The sequence below is a fragment of the Lampetra planeri genome, chromosome 49 (assembly GCF_965212315.1).
Source record: "Lampetra planeri chromosome 49, kcLamPlan1.2.h2, whole genome shotgun sequence".
In the NCBI taxonomy this organism is placed as follows: Eukaryota; Metazoa; Chordata; class Hyperoartia; order Petromyzontiformes; family Petromyzontidae; genus Lampetra; species Lampetra planeri.
The window spans coordinates 4929177-4944886 of NC_136155.1; the positions used below are offsets into that span (position 1 = coordinate 4929177).

The following is a 15710-nucleotide window of genomic DNA, read 5'->3' on the forward strand; positions in this document are numbered from 1 at the left end:
ACTCAGCAGATATATTTATCCAAAGATAAAAAAACGACCTGGGTGATCGACACAGAGAGTGGGGGATTGTGAGATTGAAAAAATGCCCCTTTGAAAGGTTTTTCACTGCCAAAACACCTAAATTTGTCACAGAATCTCTTCATGGATTAAATTATAGTAAATGTGGCTACAACAGACGCGTTCGGAGGCAGACACATCATCACAAAGAGGCACTCACGAGCGGCTCAAAAAGAAACCACACACACCTTTTGCCAGTTCCATCATTTCCAGCTGGTGGCTGCAAAATAACAACAGATCCATGGGGACCAAGTGCAACGGGGAACAGATGACGGTGCACTCACCGCGGAGTTACTCGCCGGAGACCAGCGTGTTCCTGGACGCGCCGTCGGACCCTAACGCCAAAGACGGTCACGTGCTAACTCGGCCACGGCTGCGAAGGTGAGTGGGAGCAGGGCTCGTGGTGAGGGTTTTTTTTGTGTTAACCACGGGCTCGATGTCGCATCTTGAAAGGCACGCGGCATGCACGTGGATTCATCCATAATAGAGGGGTTTTTTGGGGGGTTAGATCGCGTAAATATGTGTCGTTAAAACCCGCCACCACCCGACACAGCCAATTAGTAAGGGTTGTCACGTAAAACAAAACATGCCAATTCGTCGCCAGTACAGCACGCATTTACATGTTGTGGCTTGGCTCTCCAACACACCGGTGTGCTGTACTAGTATTATACACTATACACTACACTATACACTAGTGCTGTACTAGTGACGAATTGGCACGTTCTGTTTACGTGACAACCCTTACTAGTTAGCTGTGTCGGGTGGTGGCGGATTTTAACGACACATTTATATATTTACGTGATCTAACCCCAAAAAAACCCTGCTATTATGGATATTGGACGCGAAAGCCTACGTGTTAAACTGACGCGGATGCATTTTTGCATCGCTTGCAAGCGGCGTGGCGATAAACATTCGGGCAGAGAGGTCCGCGGAATTTTAGCGGAAGAGAATCCCTGTCTCTTAGGGTACACGTTTAGACCTTTTGTGCCATGTTCACCGAGTCGTGGTGCCGGAGCCGTGCCGTGCCGAGGCAGTCCTGGTACGATTCAGGAGGCGCCAGATTGTTTTTCTTTTCTTTCCACCGCAAAAGAACGAGCCGTGCTTGCTGAATTCGCAGGTGCAATGGACGAACGCGCGAGTCGAGACGCGCGGGTAGATGCCACGCGGTGTGCCGTCTTCCTCACAGTGTTACCGACTGAAGTCACACGCAATGAATGCATCAACTTCGACCTGTCCCTTTGGCCCTCCTTGGCCCCAAGGTAGATTGCGATGTTTTTTTCTGAGGCCAGCCGTGTCACTGTTTGGTCACGGCTCAGCACAGCAAATGACCGGTGAAACACTGTCCATGCTGTGAGAGCCCTACGCTGGCGTGGCTCAGATGTGCCAATGGAAAAGGGTGCCATAACAACAAATGATTTCCCTCTCCCTGAACCCAAAGATGTTTTGTTATTTTGATCACCACACACTTCTTCATTCGAGGGGCATTTTGTGGGCTAAATTAGGCGTCACCAGTTACAACACGGCATGCGAAAAAACTGCCACAATGAGACGCGTGGAAATCACGCAAAACAGAACCATTACGTGGAACACCACAAAGGCATTTATTTCCCAATGAACTTTGCAAAAGCAAACAAGACATCATGCACAAGTCATGGGCAATGACCACCAGCAGAATAACGGCAAGGTTTGTAAAGAGTAAAACACCGAACGTACGTTACAAAAAAAGTCACCAAATACAAAATTAGAAAAAAAATCGATCATAAATTCTTGATTGTGATGCGGCTACTTCTTACGAATATTAAACGATATTGTTATTAAACATTCCATTTGAATACAAATACATAGGCAGCCGGGTGGCTTTGCTAAATCCAAATACAATGCATTTATTTATATTGACAATTTAACCACGCACTAGGTAGGACGTTAGATGCAGTTGTTCACAGACAGCCAGCCACGTTTTCCAAAGAGACAAAGTAAAACCGCACGTAAACCATTGATGCAGTTCCGCATTCATTAATAGCATCGGAGCTTTGCTGAGCCCGGTGGAATAGCTTAAATAAAATCAAACTCCCACTTGACACACGGTCACATCACAGCAACACGACTAATGCATAACAATTCACCAGTGGGTGGGCCTTGTTTTGGGAATTATTGAGTTAACACAGATTGTCACAGCCATCCCAAATGACAGTTTTAGTGAGCACAGTTTAAATTGTGAAGTTTTTATCTGACACCAAACATTATCATGGTTGTCGAGTAATATCTATGTGCGAGTGTGAACAAAACACTACCCCCTCACTTCACGAAAGCTCCTGGGCCAGATGGTATGACTGTGAAGATCATCAAATTAATGAAAGCTATTTAATGTATATTTACACAGACGTTAAAGCCCTCAATTACAGAATGACGACTCATTGTATTGTATTAAAAAGATGAAAAAAAGAATTCAAGAATTACAGAGCCATTAGTCTCTTCTCCACATGTATATACATTCTTCACAAGGATCATACGGGAGATTTAGGGGGCAAAATCCACAGGCAAGCCACGTTTAACCATTGACCACATACACACTATTAATTGGATTATGGTATATACTAACATCATATCCTATTACGCCGAGCCTTCATTAAAAATGAAGAAAACATTCGATTCAGATAGCTGCGATGAAGTCAGCGAAAGCTCATAGGAAACTGACTCCCAAGTAAAATAAAAAATGTTGAACCGCTTACAAAAAATGATTGGGTGGACACAGTAACGACATACACGCGAGAAGGGGAGTCAGACAAGGTGGTGCGGCACCTTCGCCCCAAGATATTCGCAGACACGCGGGGGATTGTTTTTCTTTTCCGAACAATTGGCTCGGATAAACACAGTCATTATTACAAATGCAGAAAATATTAACCATCTCAGTTCTTGCTGAAAACACAGCCGTTTATGGCAACCGAATGGAATTAAATGCAGGCAATAATAGTGTTTAGATTTATATAGCGTAGTCCTTCACGCAATGTGCATCCAACAGCAGATAAGCTGAGACGCATAAGCCAGGCGGTAAGCCGGTACCAATAATTACTACAGTTCTGAAGCCCTCGGTATATATATATATTTTGTTTTTTATAATTTTGTCTTTTTTTACTTTTTACCAATGCAAAAATTAGCACCAACTGAAATTTTCGGCAATACGTAAAACGAAGGAACATATTACTCGACGTATTTTAACGGTTCCCTGTGTCCCCCGATGGCCTTGGACAGCAAGTGGCACCGATCACAATATCCTTTACTCACGGCCATGAGAGATTCACATTTTACAATAACGACGGCACTCAAAATGGTCCATGTGCAACTCTCAACCGATACGCTCGATCAACCCGAAAAATCACGAGAGTGTAAACTGCACGCAACTGTTGATCAGTGAGCATGAAACGCTCGACCAGTGGAGCATGAGAGAGGAGAATTGTGCGATTGTCGAGGAGTTATTTAGGAAAGGACCACGGGGCCTGGAATTTTTAGATCTGGATAAATTAAATAACATAATGGCTCTGGAGCAGTGGCACAGCGGTTAGTGGTGCTGAACTATGAATCGTGTAACTTAAGTTCAATTCCTGGTCAAGAATAAAATCGGTGGCTGTCTTTGCCCTACAATTTTAAATTATTCTTTTTTTTTTACCAGGTAAGGTCAACTGAGCTCTATAGCTCTTTTTCAAAAGCGACCTGGCCACAAACGATAGCTCAACGAAGTGGCTTATCATGTTGAAATGTATCGCAGCCAAATACAAAATCGGGATCGAACCCATGACTTCCTGTATGCCAGGGAGAGGTAATTAACATCTCACCACCGCGGCACGCTGAATCCTCCCCTCCCCCCACCACCTTCACAAACACACAATGACCAGCATGGTGAAGTATAGTCAAACAACACCCATGACCGACACAGGCTTTGAGATACATTCATCTTGAAGCGGATTGACAAAGGATTGGAGGCTATCATCATCATCGCTAATCTTCTTGCGATCAACTCAATTTCTATTCGTATTCAACAACACGTCACACTGCCAAACCCATCTGGCCAAGAACGACGTCGGGAAGTGGTGGTGCATGGCTAGACTGAGCTGGGAATATTTGATAGCGACTTGTCAGGAGCCGTTTCCATAAATAGACGTAACAAGTCAACACTGCGACAACTCAGCCTCTCTCTCAGGCAAACGTTGCTTTGACATTGCGATGTCTCGGGGTAGTTGCCCATCCTGTGGGCCGTGATGTCATCATGAGCGATGGCATGATGAGCAAATCCGGGTAAACCACAAGGGTGGTCAAATTGCATCCCACCAACAGAGAGACAAAGATTCCCCGTGTAGCATTTGGGGTGATAGTTGTTTGCGAGCAGCTATTTACCATGACGATAAACTCCGGTCATCCTCGCAGTGGCTTTTGGCTAACCGTCGGACAAAAACAGTTAATGCATCGCGCGCTTTCAGGTGCGCTTCTGTGGCCGTCTGGAACTCTCTTCCTTCCGGTATTAGGAAGCTACTGGAGCTATGCACTTTGTTTTTAATCTAGACTTAAAAAACATTTCTCTAGAACTGCTTTATGTGTTTAGATTTGTTATCCTTCCCCCGCACCTCCGAATAGCTCGGTTGGCGATGTATGGTGCGAAAGAAGTTCAACATAAATGCAAGGCCGGCACAGCGTGCGAGGGAGTGGTGTGGCAAGTACAGCGCCCAGCCACCTTTGTCTCCCCAGTGAAAATTTTCACATACCCCGGCAGATACTCAATTCAAGTTGAGTTGACCTCATGGTAAGACCCTGGACTGCTTGAGATATGTTTCACAGGTGTGAGTTCTAGCCGGGAATCGAACGCGGGTCACCCAAGTTTGCCATGCAATGCACTCACCACGGCACTTAGCGTTCTCCACATCACGAGCGCATCTACCAAACACGCCAGCCGGCACACAAGCATGGAGGCAATGCAGACATAAAGAAAACCACCACGAGGACACAGAATGTACGGCAGTCCAGTGAACAAACCAAAAATTTCAATGAAAATGTATCTACATTCTTCTTTCTTTTGTTGTTAAACAAAAGCAAGTTTGATAAGCCAAACTAATTGCATGCAACAGTCCCTTGCAGCTCAGAAACAAGTATCTGAGCTGCAAGGGACTGTGGGAAGACAGACCCACAGTGTGAAGCAAGCCTCACTTGAAGTAGAAGGAAAAAGGTGCAGCCCTACAATGCCTTGACCACATCACAGCTAGAGGAAGGACAGCCACTAAAGGGAGCTCTATAGAGACCCTCTAAAGGGTGTTTTGGCCTACTCTTCAACGCTCGAGAAATAATACCAGACAAAGCGTTGCCTGATGTAACATTTTAAAATGCGGGGGGAAGTGTATGCAAATGAAATTCACTTTTCTCACAACTACACTTCTTCTTCGTCGTCCGATAAACCTCTCGTTAAACCAAGACCTTGTTCGACCCTCCACGAACTCGACTGAGATCCCGGAAACCAATCTGGGATCGCCGCGCGAGACAATCGGATGAAGCGGGGTCCACTGGTGACCGCTGGCGAACGCCACGGATTTCTGCCGAGGTTCCTAACCAAAGCCTCAATGGGAAGTCTTTTGACGAGGCCCGCTCCTCCCTGAAGCTACCACATGGCACACAAACTTAAACCCGGACGTATAATTTACACCGACTTGGCATACGCTAGAAAAAGGAGTGCGGTGATTTAAAATAAACACGACAACAAAAATAACATAGAACACCAGTGTTTAAATCGGAGGCTCTGGTCATCACAGATTTCCATAGGTCACACGGCGACCACCAAGCATGTTTATTCAGGCGCAGCAGTTAAATCCCCTCTTTGCAATCACTCCATTCTTCTTGTACGATTCGTAGCCCGAGTATAGAATCTTACAGTGATTTGAATTAAAGTGCCCCATTTCTTTTTTTTCGATTTAAAGCTTTCGTGACTGCAGGGATTCATCTTCTTGGTTCTTTCGGTAAAGTCACGTAGAAGGGAGATAATAAAATAATAAAAATAAAACATAATAAAATATTTTATTATGTTTTATTTCCCTTCTACGTGACTTTACCGAAAGAACCAAGAAAATACCCCATTCCTGTCCATCTGAGTTCACTGACATCTCGGATCTGTATGCCAACCTCAGAGAAGGTGGATGGACGACATCAAGAACACCGCCGGCCTTACACTAACCCAGCTACGAGAAGCAGCAAGGTGTGGAGGGCAGAGTATGGTCGTAGATGTCACCAGAGGTCGTACTCGACCTGACGCCACAAGGTAAGTTAATTACCACTCGTACCGCGCGTTGCCTGGCGCCAAGTCCGACGCTTTGCTCCACGCGCTAGGAACTTCACCTTCAAGGACCGAAGAGCTAATTCAGAGAGTTCGGAACTGAACCGATGCACCCTTCCGGAAGAAGTTCCCAAGCAGGCGCAAGCGAAACGTCAGGGCTCCGTGCCGAACAACGCGCAGCGGCACGGCCGCGAAAAACCACGCCGGAGATCTGCACGGCCACAAGAGCGTACAAAAGCTACGCCGCCGGACACAAGTGTTCACCGCTGCGGAGCCGCTGGCTGATTGAACCAGCGGTTCTTAACCTTGACTGCACCCCTGCACCCCTTTGGTTTTCAATCATTAAAAAATAAAAAGTATAATGGTCATAAATACATAGGGGTTTGATGAAACAAAGTGGTTGTACTCACGTGCCCATACTTAATTTGTGTTTTCGATGATTTACCTTCTAAACAAAGTCTGGCCATGCCTCGCTACCCCCAGAAAGGGCATTTCGTACCCCCAGGGGGTGCAGCGTGCACCCCAGGTTAAGAACCACTGGGTTCAACCAACAGGGACCGCTCGGTGCCCACCGCCATCATTGTCTCTGCGCTAAGCTTGTCTGGGTACTGTTGAATTTTTTTTGTAAACTTTTTTTTTTAATCGTCATTAAAGAAACCAGAATGCAGTGGGGAATTTCAAAAGGACATGGGGGGGGGGACAACAGGTTACATATATATATGAAACAAATGGCAGGCATAATTCACCCTCAAAATTCGGGAACGAACGAGGGCACCTGGGGGCCTCGCTGCCCTACCGCGGGTTAGGGGCCTACTCTTGGATCTGTTATATATTTTTTTAGCCCTCGGCGTTTTCCGGGAAGAAGTTTCGCAGCACGCTGAGCCAGCGCTCTTCGCAGACGCGCGGCAGGTCGGAGGGTCGCAGGAATCCCCAGGGCGGGGGTCCCCCCAGACCGCGGCACACCAAGTACGGGATGGACACCGTGTGCATGTAGATGGACGGCTCGGTGAGCAGCGCGGCGCAGCGTGCGCTCACCTCCCCGAGGCGCCGCAGGATCAGGCTGGCCTTCCTGTGGGGGGGGGGGGGGGGGGGGTGGATCGCAGAGAGACGCGCACACCAACAGACTGACGACACGAACGGAGATACAGGCATCTCGCGTACGGTGTTGTTAGCGAGCACCGATTAAGGCACGGCGCTGGACGGATTCATCTTCTTGGTTCTTTCTGTCGAGGAGACAGACCTGTTCTCCACCTGAGGACGGCTGCTTGCGTTGTGGCCGAAACGTCGTGAGAATTATTTTATTATGTTTTATTTTTTATTATTTTATTATTTCCATTCTACGTGACTTTACCGAAAGAACCAAGAAGATGAATCCCTGCAGTCACGAAAGCTTTAAATCGAAATTTAAAGCTGGACGGATTGTTGCATTGCAGGATAGTGAGAGGTGGCGGAGGCTTCCGGAGGCTTTCATCTAGCAGTGGATTATTCAAGACTGATGATGATGATTAAAACTCAAGGAGTACATTTTGTGGTGCTGACGCGCGGTTCCCTTATCGCTCGCAGGAAAGTTTGGTCTCCTTTAGTTGACTCGCTTGGGATTTGAGTCCCCTGACCCATCTGCGTATTTTCCACTTGTCACTTTACTTTTCCCTCTTTACTGTTATCAGCACTCTGTTCTTCCAGCTTTCCCTCTCTTCCACTTTCATTTCATCGCTTCTCTGTTGTTGTTCCCTCGATCGTCATTCAGGGCCTCTATTGCTAAACGTGTTCATGCTCGGACACCGTGCACCCCGCGTCTGCGCTCCCCTGTACCTGTTGTTGCGTAGTAAATAATATTATTACTCTTGGTTCTTTCACGTAGAAGGGAAATAATAAAATATAAAAAAACTATTACATTTTCTTGCTGTGGTTTTCACACCTGATGATGATTGCTTGTGTTGCAATCGAAACGTCGTGAGAATTTTATTGTTTTATTGTTATTTTATTATTTCCCTTCTACGTGACTTTACCGAAAGAACCAATAACATGAATCCCTGCAGTCACGAAAGCTTTAACTCGAAAAAAAATTCTAGATTTGAAGCTTTCGTGACTGCAATGATTCATATTCTCAGGTTTTTTCGGTAAAGTCACGTAGGTAAAACATTAAAAGTAATGAAAGTAAAATAAAAACAAAACAAAAATAAAATTCACGACGTTTCGGAGGCAACACAAGTCTCCGTCATCAGGTGGGACCGTCACAGCCAGATTAGCTGCATCAAGTGAAGCAATGATTCAAAATGTAATCCCTTATAAGCAAGTTGAAGGGGGGGAGGAGAGGGGGGGGGAGTTCATCAGAATGTGGTAGCCAATGAATGGAACGTATCGGGAGGGAGGGGGGTGGGAGGGGGAGGGAGCCAACAAAACATTTGGCGACGGCTTGGACGCGGCTGCTGCGCACGCCAACACAATGGGCAGAGTAACATTCCAATCTCTGACAATCTAAAAACGGTACTGGCCAAAGGACTAAATTTCGCCGTCACCCCTAAATATATACCAGTAGAGGATATGATTTCTCAGATTGATGTAGCCCTCAGAGGCATAGGACACATCCATGCTGATGTAGCAAGAGCTGAAATAGCTACTATTCTCAAGAATGCTAAGAAACCCACTAGTAACATCAGCAAAAACGAACGCTCTGAACTCGCGAATTTAAAAAAGAGAGATGATATAGTCATCCTCTCGGCAGACAAGGGCAATGCCACGGTCATCATGGATAAAGATTCATACAACAACAAAATCCTGGACCTTCTTAATGATGGGAGTTACTCCAAAATTAAAAACGATCCCACTAAAAGCCTAACGACAAAAACCAACAGTATCATCATGAGTTCGACTTCCCTAATCGAACCAAGCAAACGTCCCTCTCTAAAACCATCGGCGGCAAGACCTCCCAGACTCTATGGTCTTCCTAAAATCCATAAAGAAGGCACCCCGCTACGACCCATCGTGTCGACGATAAACTCTCCGACGTACAAACTAGCCCGTTTTCTATCAGATACTCTGCTCCCCTTCACAGGCAAGACCTCTTCGGCAGTACTCAACTCAACCCAATTAGTCTCTATGGTTAAGGACATGGTACTATCTCCTGATGACATTCTCGTCAGCTTTGATGTAGTATCTCTGTTTACCAAAGTCCCAGTACCGGACACCCTAACATTAATTGAGGACTTAGTCCAACAGGGATTGAATTCTGATGTACCTGCTCTGGTTAGGCATTGCCTCACCAACACCTATTTTACCTGGAATGGCACCTTCTACAAACAGAATGAGGGTACCCCTATGGGCTCCCCCTTGTCACCAGTTATAGCCAACATTTTCATGGAAAAGTTTGAATCAGACGCCATCCAGACATCCACCCTGCGTCCTTCCCTGTGGAAGAGATATGTGGATGACACTTTCGTCATCTGGCCACATGGCCTCCCAGCATTGAACCACTTCTTGGACCACATCAATTCTAGACACCCATCTATCAGATTCACCATGGAAGTGGAGAAAGACGGTAAACTACCATTCTTGGATATTCTGTTTAAGAGGAGGCTTGACGGATCCTTGGGACATTCTGTCTACAGGAAAGCCACCCACACAGATTCCTACCTGAAACCTGATTCCCACCACCACCCATCTCAAAAGAATTCTCTCATCAAAACGCTATACCACAGAGCCCATGGCATTTCTGACCAACACCACCTGACTGATGAATTAAGACATGTACATCGGGCCCTCAGGATGAACGGATACTCTGACCGTACTATCCGCCAAGCTGTCTCTCCCACCACACAGAAACAACCACATGAAACTCCGACCAAAACTATCACGTTACCATACATAGCAGGCGTGACCAAAAAGATCTCCAAAATTCTAAACAAACATAAGATCCAAGTCCGATTCAGCACAGTGCATAAAATCCGTGATCTGATTCCATCTGTGAAGGATGTCGTTCCTGACTTACAGTATCCTGGAGTCTACAAATTGAGTTGCATTTGTGGTGATTGCTACATTGGAGAAACAAAACGTCATGTTGCTGATCGTGTCCGCGAGCACAAGTCAGATCTGAAACACGGCAGAACTGATTCTTCGGCCGTTGCCGATCATTGCTACAACTCGGCGGGCTCTCATGATATTGTCTTTTCCGAGACCAAGGTTCTCTGCAAGCCTCCTGGCTACCATCAAAGGTTTGTACACGAAGCCATACAAATATACAAACACAGACATAATTTCAACCGTGATGATGGGTACAAACTCAGTAATCACTGGAAAGATGTTATTAACCACGCAAAAAAGACTTAATTACACTTTTTGGACCATCTTATCTGACAGGCACTATTTTAATTTACTTCACCGAGTGTTAACATCCCCAGTTATTTTTAACAGTACTCTCTTCATTTTTCAGCCTGCATTGGTATAAACATGGGCATTTTCGTTCCTTTGTTCTATCATGTGTATCAGACCTCCCCTCCCCCCTTTCTGCCCATTGTGTTGGCGTGCGCAGCAGCCGCGTCCAAGCCGTCGCCAAATGTTTTGTTGGCTCCCTCCCCCTCCCACCCCCCTCCCTCCCGATACGTTCCATTCATTGGCTACCACATTCTGATGAACTCCCCCCCCCTCTCCTCCCCCCCTTCAACTTGCTTATAAGGGATTACATTTTGAATCATTGCTTCACTTGATGCAGCTAATCTGGCTGTGACGGTCCCACCTGATGACGGAGACTTGTGTTGCCTCCGAAACGTCGTGAATTTTATTTTTATTTTTGTTTTGTTTTTATTTTACTTTCATTACTTTTAATGTTTTACCTACGTGACTTTACCGAAAAAACCTCGAAAAAAAATATTATTACTAATATTATAAAAAATAATATTATACATAATAATATTTTCAATTCTAGATTTGAAGCTTTCGTGACTGCAAGGATTCACACTCTTAGGTTTTTTCGGTAAAGTCACGTAGGTAAAAATAAATAAAAATAAATTAAATAATGAAAATAATAGAAATAATAATAAAATGATAAATCACGACGTTTCGGAGGCAACACAAGTCTCCGTCATCAGGTGGGACCGTCACAGCTAAAATTTACTGTATCAAATGAGGCAAAATTCCAAGAGACAAGCTCTTAAATACAAGTTAAGGGGGGAGGGGGGGAGGGGCTCATCTGAATGTGGTAGCCAATGAATGGAACGTGTTGAGGGGGGGTGGGCGGGGCTAAAAGAGAACAATAATATTATCAATAATAAAAAAGGTGGTGTGGCCAACACCATTCCCGGTCGCCTTTGTCTCCCCAATGCTGATGTTTACCCAACCCTAGCAAGTATTTATTTCAGGCCAAGCCAACTTAGGGGAGGCCCACGAATAGCTGAAGAGAATCGCCACCGTTGTTCAACTCGGGTCACCGGGTTCGAACCAATTCACTTCCTTGAAGAGGCTCCCGGCTCGTGCAGCGAAACGCCGGACATCATGCCTGACGAATGGCCGTGATCCCCGTGCCAATTCTTTGTTGATCCTGAGCACCGGCGGTTTCCATCCCTTCCTCTAGCGACGTGTCCTGCCCAACGCCCAACTTACTTTTCAACCACCAATAAGGTGTCCCGACAGAGTAGCGAGCACCTGATTCATTTTGCTCCTCTGTCTGTTTCACAGTCAAGTTCCATGCATGCGCCTCCCCTCCCCCCGATACTCATTGGCACGCTCTTCAGCTTTTGTTCAATTTAACGTTTCGAAATTAGTGTCCGTTAACACAGTTCACAAACACTAATTTGCGCAATATCATTTCACGGAATTTGTATTGGCAGCGTGCCAGTATGGGGTAAAACCGTGGCCGGTTTTGGGTCACTGGGTGCTGAGTAATAAATTGCATTGGGCACGCACTCGTAAGCACGGAAACATCGCGAAGGACGTTATGATCAAGCGCGCGTGTGCTTGTGAAGCTGAGATTATTGGTGAGAGCAGACTGCCCAAGGATGACCGCGGCTGACGATGGTTGGGGCGAGTCAGGGGGCTAAGGCTGTGTCAGGAGTCACTCAGCCAGAGCCGCTGACGTCCTAAGCTGTAATGCTGACTTCCAGCCTCTCCTTCTTCTTCCACGCGTTTGTCTCACTCACGTGGGCGTTTCCGCTGTCCTTGCCAACCATCTCCACGCCGCCCTGTCCTGCGCCATCTCGCTTTCCGCTCCTCGGGCCAACATGTCCCATCGCACCACATCGCCCCCACACCATTTTTTTCTTCTGCCTTCCTCTTGATCTCTTTCCTTCCCCTTGCATCACTTGCACCTTCTGACCCATGTAATTTTCCTGTAGTCTCTCAACATGACCGAACCACACCAGCGTTTTCTCTCTCTCATCTTCTCTGCGCATAAACTGGGTTCTCAAGTGCAACGGAGTTGATTGCCTCAGCCTAGTTATTGCAACAAAAATCACCACAACCATCATCCGCCTTGGTCAATTCCCTGCTGGGTGAAGGCCTCCACTCAATTCACCGCCATTCCTCACGATCCCACGATATTTAACATTCTACCTCACGCCTGCACAGGAGCCGATTTCATTGCTCCACCTTTCTCGGTGCACGTCCTTTCGGATGTTGCCATCATCTCTTCTTGCGGCGGGTCCTTCCCAAGCCCACTTACTTTTCTTAGCAGCGTTCGAGGTTTCTTTTGCCTGCCTGCATTCTCTAAGGCACGTGCTCTTTTCCATCTCTCAATTTAAAATTAAAAGCGTGCATCCTCTCTCTATCTCTCTCTCCTTTGGGCGCAACTTTTCAGTTTACAACAACAACAACAAATCGTTGTTAAATTTAATTCGAGATTAAAACGTTCGGTGTGGACATTGCCACGTGACGCGCAGGGCACGTGAAAAGGTGCATCAACCGGCAGAGAACGAGGGCTTGTGTTAAAGGGACTTCGCAAATATCCGCGTGTGACATCATTGTCAAAGTCAACGCTCTGACGCAAGAGGATTCCGTGCTCATCCGCCAAGGGTTCCAAATTGAAATCACTCGATGACTTAAGAAAGTGAAAGAGACGTAAAACATGAATGAGGCAAGTTGAGAAGTGCTTCTAATGCAGCGGGGAACCACCAAGCACAGGCTTCATCCAAGCTGCACAATCATTAGCAAGCACGCACACACGGAGAAATGTAGCAAAAAAAAAAATTAAATAATTTTTTTTACAGCGCTTTTGCTTGGCAGAGAGCAGCTGGCGGCAGGAATGGTGGGGCAACATCGGCAGAAACATCAGTTCCTTATCGCGAATCTTCCCACAGCTCTATTCAACTCTATTCAACTGCCATCAGCCTGGGCCCTACTGAACAGGTTCTGGACAGGGCAAGGTCTCATCTGCGAAAATAGAGCTTTGTAGCTCATCGGATTTCTCCAGGACGGATACGATTCTGATTTGTGATTTACCTGTGGAGCCATCTTCCGACATTGAGGTCTTCGCGATGACCCACACCGCAGCTGTGGCACCGTACAAACGGTGCCGCGTATCGTTGACGTACGTACGCATATTGAACTTCTTTCACGCCGTGCGTAGCCAACCGTGCAAATCGGAGACGCGGGGGAAGGACAACAAAATAATGACTGTCCACTGACTAAGTCCAGCAGAGCTCTACGGCGATTACGCACCACATGGCTCGGAGATTACGCACTCACTGAACAATCAGCCCCTCTGTCAATACAATGCTGGATGAAGGCCTCTCCCAATGCCTTTTGATCATGGGGTTTGTTTGACCACACTTCACCACGCTAGTAAGTGTCTAGCGAGGGCGGTACCAGTTCAGATATCGCTCGCATTTGATATTAACAGTGGATTTGAACCCAGGTCCGGCGTGTTCATATTGCAGGGCACTAACCGCGGTGCAACCATTCCACAACCTAATTAATTTTGATGTTTTACCTACGTGACTTTACCGAAAAAACCTAAGAACAAGATTGGCTACCTTTGATGACAAAATGACAGGGCCACGCGTGACGCAATGGCAATACGCAGTGTAGCAAAAAAATGATAATCGTTACTCCAAAAAAAAATTGCGTGCGCATTGTTTGAAGGTTCACCACCACTTGCGCTTTCTGGCGTGGGACCCATTGTTCAACCCACGGAATCACGTGCGCGTGGGGGCGTACGTGCGTGCCTGTGCGTGCGTGCGCGTGTGGGTGCACCGCGCTTTCGTCGGCACACGCTCCGTGCACCATTGATTCTCCGTTGCGGGGGTGGGGGGGGGGGTGAAATGCCACGAGTGGCACAAGAGTGACCTCCACTCGGATCCCCGTGCCTCGACGGAACCGGCGACGCAAGTGACGTGGGAACCAAGTTGTCGGCACTTTCAAGAGGGAGTGGGGGGGGGAGGTGCATCCCCTTTTCATTTCCCATGCTCGTGTCGCGCACGCAAGAGGCAATTCCGTCATGGGAGATTTGGAGCAAATTTACGGGATTTTCCCCCCCACCAAGGACACCGGCTCGCCCCGTAACTGCTGTAGCAGGGCAGCCGTCTGCCCGAGCTTTGAAATGCTTCTCAAAAATTTACCGTCCAAAAAAATTGCGTGCTTTGTACGACCGAGCAAAAAATATACAACGTCTCGTATGTGAAAATCAAGGTTATATTTCACTTTGCACACGTGTGTGCTTAAGCCATTGTGAGAGGGAATCCGCTTGCATGACTCCCTTTCTGATCTGTACGTTCTCATCTTCTTTGGCCGATCTCACTAAAGTCGTTTTTATTCTTCATTCATGCTTTTGATAATTTCAGTTTTTTAAATACAAAGTATAGAAATTGATGATACTGTGTCTCTCTAGTGAAAAAAGTGTGCATTAATACTCACAATAATTATATATAAAGACAATCAACTATATATAACTTAGAAGATTTGTTTTAGCCTTGGCGAGATCATCTCTTATTGCGTGATTCACATTCTGATTTGTGTGTTGTTACTTACTGCATGATAGCTATTCAATCTTTCTAAATAAGTTTGATAGATACATCTTTCTGGCCCTGGTTTGTGAGTGCCGAGACAACCGAGTGATTATTCAATCAATAAAAAAGTCAAGAAATTTAAGATCTCGTCTCAAAATTATTGGAGACACAAACGGCTGAACACAAACAGATGCAGTTGTAATTATCTTAGAGTAGAAGTGTGGTTGATTCGTAATAATTCGGAATAATCGTATCAGTAATTTACAAAGGAAACCATCAATTGGGTACAAGGGTCCTTTGCATTGGGGAAGCTTGGCAAATTACATTAATACGCGTTTGGCCTGTGGGATAAAACCGGAGAGCCGGGAGAAAACCCCCACCGCACGTACGAGGGGGTGACGCTCAGCGCAACA

At 46.3% G+C, this 15710-nt stretch overlaps 1 protein-coding gene across 1 annotated transcript in view; it reads right to left on the reverse strand.

Annotated features, from left to right (window-relative positions):
- Positions 1–1634: 1634 nt before the first annotated feature.
- Positions 1635–15710, reverse strand: part of ASTN2 (astrotactin 2) — a 469553-nt gene continuing 455477 nt past the window's right edge. The window contains exon 24 of the mRNA XM_078616120.1: positions 1635–7433. Coding sequence (XP_078472246.1) covers positions 7202–7433 — 232 coding nt within the window. The 3' untranslated portion in view covers positions 1635–7201. The remainder of the gene's footprint in view (positions 7434–15710) is intronic.